The following is a 9,449-nucleotide window of genomic DNA, read 5'->3' as shown; positions in this document are numbered from 1 at the left end:
CTCTATAGGCGTCAAATCAATTACGGGTAGGTTCTTCGGCAAAAGGTGTGATATTGTGCTCAAGGTTTTCTTGTTCGTCCATTTGGCACAAAAGTATTTGCACCCTCAAGGCTGTGAGCTGTCAGCCTTTCGTGTGTTATTATTGCTGCCAGCAATCTTGAGATAATTGGCGAGCATCCTTTTCTCAGCGTTGTATGTCTTTTGTTCGTCCTTTGACGCATCTGAAGGCAAATGGAACGTAAGTCCCAGTTTATCTTAGTTGTCTATTTGCTTTTTTAGATATCCGAATTATTGATTTATTCCATAAGGGTCTTTTCAACGCATACAAAGCTATACCATTATGAAATGCATTTCCGTCATAGTCCCTGTGCACCCTGCAACTCAGCTTTAAAATGTGTTGATACAATTATAAAAAAAAATCATTTTGGCTTGGTTTTCAAATGATTTTCAAATAATGGTGTATATTTACACATGAAATGGAAAAGTGTTGCATGGTTTAACTAAGCAAGTTGCAGAGTGGGCTCGATAATGCTTGTAGTGCCAACGTGCAAAGATTCGAACACACGTACGTTTTTCTCCGCATCGTAATGCACTTCCCAAAGCACGATTTTTATTTCACCACACCGGGATTTGAACCCTGGATATCCTGGGCACTAATCCCGATCAGGTTTTCATCTTGACATATGGGTCAGGCGCTTGACCAATGCTGCCAAATCACGTTGATATTGATATTGTTGGCCCTCTGCCGCCATCACAAGGAAGCAGATACTTACGTACCATCGTCGACCGCTTTACACGATGGCCAGAAGCCATCCCAATGTCTGATGCGACAACTTATGCAAAAGCGTTTATATTTCATTGGATTGCCCGCTTCGGTATCCCAACGGAAATATCGTCTGACAGAGGCCCACATTTTTTTTTCTTGAAAAAGGATTTGCGCTAGAGTTGACAAAAAACAACATAACAAAACGTCGCAAGCTGTAAGCGGAAATTAAATCAAAATTCATTTTATCTTCTCAAAATCATGAATAAATAAATATAAGTTTTACCTCAACGTCAACGTGTAGAGGCGGAATGCTGAAACACATTTCGTACACAACTGCTATGTTGAGTTTGAGGTCGAAGAAAACGTGTCCAGCGTAAATGTTCTATGTTACATCGTGGTCTTATTTTTGCAATGTCACCCACAGAGCTATTGGACCCGATCTGTGACGTATTCTATAAAAACGAATTTTAATGCAATGCAGTCAGTACAAAAAACGTTCGTGGCCCCCGAAAAACCCCACTGGGCATTTTATCCTTGAGAAACTCTGGGTTAAATAGTAGCCGAATTTGACCAATCACAAAATATAAGTATATTTGATGTCAAGTTTGCCCACTGTGACTACACTCACTATTAAACAATGACCTAATTCCTATAATGCTCTTCATATTTAGTGCTAGATTTTTGTAAGTTAAACTAAGAAAAAAATGACTAAAAGCAGGTATCAATTTTACCTTGAAAAGCAAGCAAGAATAAAGTGGCAGCAATAGCATTGGTGCAATATTCTTCATCTTTCTTCTCACACAAGTCACTGTCTTTAAAGTTAGTGAAGGCTATTGGGAATATTGGCAACGTTGACAGTATCAGCTTAAGTCCCCAAGCTTAAATTTCCTGACATTAGGATAGTTTATAATACAGATCGGTGTTTCAACACAAAGCTACAAATCTGCAACTGTCCACACCCTTGTCCATTTTATCAGTTCTTTACAATTTAAGCAGATACATGAATCGTTTGGTATAGCATCGGCAAACTGGGCAAACTTCTTTACGCAAACAAAGCATGTGTCTCATGGCCAACCAAAATCCACGCCACCTTCACAGCTTTATGGGGTAAATGTTCTGTAGTGTTTTTACCCTTATTCTTGGTAGCCGCAACACAAGTGTAATTTTCATGCCGCGTGCCAGAATTTGCTTTGGTAATTTTCCATGTCGAACTTTGCTTTCTTAGGTTCGTCAGAATATTGTTTGTCCTCCAGGTATACGTTGTTGTATTCATTGAAAGCTTCCTTGGTTATGTTGCCAGAATTTATATCTTTGTTAACAACTTCATGAACTTCCTGAAAACGACGGCTAATTTATATGAGATATCCCACAATATTAGTCCATCAATGAGTTGATTACACTTGTTAGTAATGTTCGTATCACTTGTCCTGGCAGTAATGTTCAACCTCAGCTTTGTAGCAATTTTTAGTTTGTTCACAAACGATGCCTCAGTGGAGTTAATGGTACTTTACAACTGTTTATTATTGACCATAAGCCAGTTAACGGTAAATGGATATTTCTGTCTCCGCCCATGCCACACGCAGTTTACCTCAAAAAAATTGTTTTTTCTTTGAATTTCCCACAGTGCTGGGTGTTTCTCAGCTTCCTCCAAAGTTGGTCGTTTTTCCATATCATAAGATACCATTTTTTTGACCAAGTCGCAGGCTGTAATTCTTTGTTCCGCTGTAATATGTAGAGTCTGTGTGTTTTCAGAACCAAGTAAATACTTGAAAGTTGGTGGTTGCTTGGTTCGAATATTTGCCTCGTGCTGGAAAGGTTCATCTCCAAACATATATTTGCCAGGAGTGACAACATAATGAATCTAACCACCCAGTGCAAATATATCGCTCCAAAATTTCTGAAAAACTTAGAATTTATAAATTACGTTTTCATGAAAAGTTTGAACATACGGGCTCGATGTTGTCGCCGTAACATTCCGGGGCCATGTAAGACGCGGTTCCCGCCGCTTTGGTAAAATTCTTCGATTGATCGTGACTCCGTTTTCGACTCACCCCAAAATCTGCGACCTTTATCCAAACTTTCCCTCTTATATCCTTTTTAAGGAGGAAATTTCCTGGTTTGATATCACGATGGACTGTAATGTTTTAATACAGTTACATATGTAACGCAGGTAAAAATGATCATCAGAAAATCAGAAATACAACCTATGCCCATTCCGTGAAGATGCTTTAAACCAGTAATCGACTGTCGAATAATTTCGTGTGCAGTGACATCAAAATACTCCAAGTAATTGACTTCCATTTTTGAACCATTCTCCACATTTATCGGTTTTTCTGTTTTTCCACATTGGCTGGACACCCACTAAATAAATGTTAATTTAAGGAACAATACACACACATTTTAACAAACAGAAAATACTTTTTCAACATCTCCCTCGCATAGTTCCATGACAAAATACAGACAAATACCCTGGAAAAAAAGTTGCTTTACAGCGAACGCTAATTGTTAACTTTTAACTTTTTTTACCTTTTCAAAGGAACCAAAATATCTAACAATGTTTTGATTGTCGCACATGTTCAGAACTTTTTGTTCTTCATACGGTTTTCTACATATGTTTCGATCAACGCATTTTGCGGCACAATATTTGTTGTCCTTTGTTCGAATGCATCTACAAAAATAATGCTTGACGCAAGGTCAACGTTTTACTAATCCACAAGACCAAGTCATTAACTTATTTGCCGTTTTGTGTTTTTAAGTTACTATGACATGTTTTTTGATATACTATGACATGTTTTTTGATGTTTTCTGGCTTAGTTTACCCCGAAAATTCTACAATGTTTTCAGAAACATTAGACTCTTTGGCAATTCATACGTTTTCATATTGCAATATGGATCGCGTCAATTAAATTGTTCTTTTTAATAAAAACAATCCAAACAAATATCCATACAAAAATATTTTGGACCCATCTGCTCCTTCTCCGATCACTGCTGTTTCTTTCAATGTATATCCCACAGCCGTTTTACTTTCTGCAATCATGTAAGTTTATTTTGTTCAAACAAAATGTAAATGGTAAAAAACACATACCTCCGTAATTATAAATGTTGAAAGTAGGCTGAAAGACATAAAATATTAGTAATGTTTCAAAAGCTGTACATTTTGGGGCAAGTGAAACGCAGTTGTAGCAATGTTATGTAGTCCGTATTGCCAAAACAGGCACCTTAACTCAAGAATACCAAACATTGCCACAACAAGAAAGCTTGCAAATCTCGTATTTGATTTGAGCTCACACAAAAAAGTATGAACAATAGAGCCAATTATGTATCAGGATTGTTAAAATGCACAACCTTACGTGATAAATAGGGGAGTCATTAATAAAAACACCATCAACATTCGTAAGTCTACTTTCACTTTCGTCCATGATAGAAATTTCTTGGGGGAAGCTCTACAAAAAAATAATTGTCAGGCTACCTCACGATTTCTCTATGAAACGACCACATGAATGAGCCTGTGCAGTTCAGTGTTGACCATGGGCTTTTACTTTTCAGCTACTACGTCACTGCCCTTACTTCCTTCTTCATCTCTTTTGCGTGTTAAACACAGTGTTTTTACGCAGTTGTAAGTTTGCCCTCGGTCCGTGAATATTTTGTCTTTTTTTCTATCACCCTATTTACTTTGAACGTCTGGCAAGAAACCAACGATGGCCATAGGCAAAATTGTCATTGAAAGGATCATACACTGGCGCTGATTGTCTGTTACTCTTTTTTATTTTTGTATAAAAAAAAAGTTGCACTGATGGGATTTTACAAGATGTAGACAAGATTTTGCTTCGGCAAAGAGACATTTTGCTGCTTACATTGCAAATGCATAGGTTATTGGCTGATTTTGTTTATGTTTAACTGATTATGTTTAATAGGACTTTAACAATCAATCACTGCGAAAAACACGCAAATATTTTTTTTTTTGCTTTTTTTCAGTATATTTTAATTGTCATGAATAACAATATTAATACCATGTCTGTTTTTAAGTATTTGTATTTAAATACATTCAAATATTTGGCCTTGCTGGGCTTAAAACTGTTAGAAATACTGTTTAAAATAATACTTCGAAATGTTTGCAAATACCAAATGTCAAAAAATGCATTTCATGGTCTATATTTCCTAAAGGTTTTGAAGTAGCTTTAGTTGACAACGTATATCACTTTTGCTATAGATGTAAAAAAACAAAATAACGGTTTGTGAATTGTTATAAACAAGTCAAGAAACACTTACCATCAAATCTTGTGTGCTTTTTGTGATTTGTGTAGTTGAAGCTGCAACAGAATAAAAACCAACGACACCCGATTCAGCTGATGACGATCCTGTGCTTACTTCCATGTTTAACTATTTTTCAGTAGATTAAATTTGAAAAACGTCTTTCACAACTTTATCTTTTCGTTAATTTTGTTATAACACTATCCGTTACATTTAAAAATTTTCTGCGAAGTACGTAGGCAAAAAACTGAAGGGGTCTGGCCAATTTATCAGTTTTTCAAACAAACCGAACAAACGCCAATTCTGTTTGTTGTTCTTTAGTGACTGCGTTCCGACTTGTCAGGAAATAGCGGCTGATTCAGCTAGGCTGCAATGCTCACGACCCTGGGCAAACCAGGCCCAACGTTCTACCAACTGAGCTACAGGAGCTCAGTGGTTTCGCGGGATATATTGTGGTCACGATGCAATGGTGCGCAAGCGCACAACTTAACAACCTTATGTACGTAGAGGGTTCTCTACCCCTATAATCAGCTCCAAAATGTCAGGAAAAAGTGTCGAATCCAGCTAGGCTGCAATGCCTGGGCTGCAAAGAGCCTAATGATCTCGATACGATAGCTGTGAACGCAAGCAAAGACCTTCGCATTGTGGCGATCCTGCCTATCATGCAATATAATGAAATATTGCTGTGTTGACCATTCCTGTTTGACTTAATTATGCCTGTTCTTTAGTGACTGCGATTTCATGGGAAACGAGAGAAACTATTTCTAGAGTAAGGTCAGGCAAGAAACTAGTTGAAATTCCTGTTGCTGCCAGGCATATTGCAATTTAAAGATGTATTTCAGCACGTATATTTTATGTCAGAAGAGCAGTACATTTTTAAAAAAACTAGTTATTCTAAATTCAAAAAACAAGATATTTTTTGTGGCGTAAACATTTTGTAGGCGGCGAGATGAAGTTGTTATCTTCAAGAATAATAAGATTTATTTTTGTCTATTCCTATTTAAGCTTTCAATCTTTTGTATGGCGAAGTTACTTTTCATGTAATGATAAAATTATTTCAGAATTGGCGTTTTTAATCTTTGTTTCGTGTTTGTTTTTACAAAAATAATGGTTTTGCAAAACTGAATTGCAAAAACATGTGGTAGGTCTGAATGCAGTTGTGATCAGTATTTGGTCGAAACATGTCACATACCTTGGGAAGGAAATCATTCTCAACACAAAAGTGACTGTCTTATTGTAACTCGCGCATACTTTAGTGCCCTCACCGAAGCTGATAGCTGATGAAGGGCAAAATTAAAATTAATCTCCTTTGCACAACATTGCTCCCAACATTTGACCAAAATAACGGTTTGTGAATTGTTTTTAACAAGTCAAGGAACACTTACCATCAAATCTTGTAGGCGTTTTGTGAATTGTGCATTTAAAGTCAATAATTGATCATTAGAAGGTGCTGCAACAGAAAAAAGGCCAACGGCACCCGATTCAGCTGATGACGATCCTGTGCTTTCTTCCATGTTGAACTATTTTTCAGTAGATTAAATTTGAAAAACGTCTTTCACAAGAATCTTTCTTTATCTTTTCGTTAATTTTGTTATAACACTATCCGTTATATTTAAAAATTTTCTACGAGTACGTAGGCAGAAAACTGAAGGGGTCTGGCCAATTTATCAGTTTTTCAAACAAACCGAACAGATATTACTCTGTTTGTTTGCGTAAATAAGAAACCCAAGAAATTTTAGTTACATCATTTTTGTCGGTGCATTGGTTAATGGCCAAAAAGCCGTGGTTTAAATACAGCCATGTGGAATTTGCACAGCTTATAGCATGGTTTTACCTACATCAGAACACAAACCTTTTTGCCGATATCATTGAAGTTACTTTTGATTCACATTTATATTATAACAAAAGCTTGCCCGGCTATTATATTAATATACGTAATGACACTATTTACTCTCGCATACAAGTTCTACGGGAAATTAAATTGGGCCTAAATTCACTGTGCTGTCACAATAGCAATGGAGTTTTGTTGTGTATATTTTAAACATAGTGTACGGTACTTACTGATTCCCTGGAATCGTTGTCTGACTCTTCGTTTTTCAGTGGTTGGGCGACCTATTTTCAACAAAAATTTTGTAAAAATTTCTCTTCGACTTCATGAAATCACAAAAACCAGAGTTTTTGCATAATAGGTTATTGAGTATTCAGGCTTCGCGACTCAGGCATTGCAGCCTAGCTGGATCTGTTACTTTTCCTTACACGCCGGAGCGAGATATGAAACATCAAATTCCTATAGCTCAGTCGATAGAGAGTTGGACCAGGTCGACCTAGGATTGTGAGTTCAAACTTCACCGGTAGCTTGATTTATTCTGATCGCGTTCCGACTTGTCAGGAAATAGCGGTTGATTCAGCTAGGCTGCAATGCTCACGACCCTGGGCAAACCAGGCCCAACGTTCTACCAACTGAGCTACAGGAGCTCAGTGGTTTCGCGGGATATATTGTGGTCACGATGCAATGGTGCGCAAACGCACAACTTAACAACCTTATGTACGTAGAGGGTTCTCTACCGCTATAATCAGCTCCAATATGTCAGGAAATAGTGTTGAATCCAGCTAGGCTGCAAAGAGCCTAATGATCTCGATACGATAGCTGTGAACGCAAGCAAGGACCTGCGCATTGTGGCGATCCTGCCTATGATGCAATATAATGAAATATTGCTGTGTTGACCATTATAAAGGGTCCTGTTTGACTTAATTATGCCTGTTCTTTAGTGACTGCGATTTCATGGGAAACGAGAGAAACTATTTCTAGAGTAAGGTCAGGCAAGAAACTAGTTGTAATTCCTGTTGCTGCCAGGCATATTGCAATTTAAAAATGTATTTCAGCACGTATAATTTATGTCAGAAGAGCAGTACATTTTGAAAAAACTAGTTATTCTAAAGCTGCAGACAGGGTGTGTACACGCACTGTTTCGACCTGTAATGTCTCATCAGTGCAGCTGTGGAGTGACACTGTGCTAGCTTTCACACTAGCAGGCACACTAGTCTCCACTTTGTGGTACCTTGTGGTATGAGACCTTGCAGGTCGAAACAGTGCGTGCACACACCCTGTCTTCAGCTTTGCAATATTATGGCTTTTTTTGCACATATAGTTATTCTAAATTCGAAAAACAAGATATTTTTTGTGGCGTAAACATTTAATAGGCGGCGAGATGAAGTTGTTATCTTCAAGAATAATAAGATTTATTTTTGTCTATTCCTATTTAAGCTTTCAATCTTTTGTATGGCGAAGTTACTTTTCATGTAATGATAAAATCTTTTCAGAATTGGCGTTTTTAATCTTTGTTTCGTGTTTGTTTTTCCAAAAATAATGGTTTTGCAAAACTGAATTGCAAAAACATGTGGTAGGTCTGAATGCAGTTGTGATCAGTATTTGGTCGAAACATGTCACATACCTTGGGAGGGAAATCATTCTTAACACAAAAGTGACTGTCTTATTGTAACTCGCGCATACTTTAGTGCCCTCACTGAAGCTGATAGTTGATGAAAGGCAAAATTAAAATAAATCCCCTTTGCACAACATTGCTCCCAACATTTGACCAAAATAACGGTTTGTGAATTGTCATGAACAAGTCAAGAAACACTTACCATATCTATTGGTTTCGGTGCAGTTGAAGGTAAAACGGGTAAAACGCCATCTGCATCCGGTTCAACTGGTGACAATCCTGTGTTTTCTTCCATATATTTTTCAGTTTAACTGTTTTTCAGTAGATTAAATGACAAACGTCTTTCACACCTTTCTCTGCGGGGCATAAAGGTAGGAAATACTCTAGGGGTCTGGACAATAATCAGTTTTTCAAACAAACCGAACTGTTACTACACTCCGTGTATGCGTAAATTCAGTGGTAAGAAAACCAAGTTTTAGCTCTGCAGTTGCACAATTAGCATTATCTTGTGTCTAGGTTGTTATTGATACATCATTTTTCCCAGTGCAGCGGTCACACATGAAAAAGCGGTTCATTTAAATGTACTGGGTTCTTTTTCTGCTAACACCTGCTACACTTCCTAGTTGTCATTTGAATTAGATTTGGAAAATTAACAAACGAATGAAAGCAGAAATGAGGCGATAACGTTCTTACACTCGTGTAAAGATAGGATTCTGATCTGAGTACAGCTATTGATCTACTCGGCACGCAATTGACCCGAGAACTGCAGATGTATCAGTAGTTTTCTGACAAGGCCGTAAACTGCATACCACCTCTCTTAGTGTGGAGAAAACAATCTTCGGCGTAAACCAGCACCTTCACGCGCATGCACCAGACTTTGGCTTTGAAGTGTAACATAACATCAATTATCCCACAGCATTGTACAGAACAATTACGTCATCTACAGGATTTTTTAGGCGTAAACACACAACCTTCACCCTGAACTAAAG

General features: G+C 37.5%; 2 protein-coding genes across 2 annotated transcripts in view; both read right to left on the bottom strand.

Moving 5' to 3' along the window:
• LOC145913897 (serine/threonine-protein kinase/endoribonuclease IRE1-like) overlaps positions 1-8,809 on the bottom strand; it is a 95,135-nt gene extending 86,326 nt beyond the window's left edge. The window contains exons 1-3 of the mRNA XM_083001665.1: positions 8,663-8,809; positions 7,079-7,129; positions 6,403-6,537 (exon numbers count right to left, since the gene is read on the bottom strand). Coding sequence (XP_082857791.1) covers positions 6,403-6,537; positions 7,079-7,129; positions 8,663-8,755 — 279 coding nt within the window. The 5' untranslated portion in view covers positions 8,756-8,809. The remainder of the gene's footprint in view (positions 1-6,402; positions 6,538-7,078; positions 7,130-8,662) is intronic.
• On the bottom strand, positions 1,933-3,856 carry LOC145913709 (serine/threonine-protein kinase/endoribonuclease IRE1-like). Its single transcript, XM_083001455.1, has 7 exons — positions 3,715-3,856; positions 3,293-3,434; positions 3,185-3,235; positions 2,971-3,127; positions 2,716-2,900; positions 2,355-2,627; positions 1,933-2,100 (listed from the first exon to the last, which is right to left on the bottom strand). The coding sequence occupies exons 1-7, from the start codon at positions 3,801-3,803 to the stop codon at positions 1,933-1,935; spliced, it is 1,065 nt and encodes a 354-aa protein (XP_082857581.1). The 5' UTR covers positions 3,804-3,856.
• Positions 8,810-9,449: the final 640 nt, after the last annotated feature.

Source organism: Ascidia mentula, chromosome 9 (assembly GCF_947561715.1).
Source record: "Ascidia mentula chromosome 9, kaAscMent1.1, whole genome shotgun sequence".
NCBI lineage: Eukaryota > Metazoa > Chordata > Ascidiacea > Phlebobranchia > Ascidiidae > Ascidia > Ascidia mentula.
The sequence above is the reverse complement of the archived record's forward strand: the minus strand, read 5'-3'. Positions and strand labels throughout refer to the sequence as shown.

Coding starts and splice junctions, on each gene's coding strand:
- LOC145913709 (XM_083001455.1), bottom strand. CDS start 3,803: ATGATTGCAGAAAGTAAAACGGCTGTGGGATATACATTGAAAGAAACA. Junction 3,236..3,292: donor ATTTTGGTTCCTTTGAAAAG/GTAAAAAAAGTT, acceptor CTTTTTTTCCAG/GGTATTTGTCTGTATTTTGT. Junction 2,901..2,970: donor TCTTCACGGAATGGGCATAG/GTTGTATTTCTG, acceptor AAAACATTACAG/TCCATCGTGATATCAAACCA.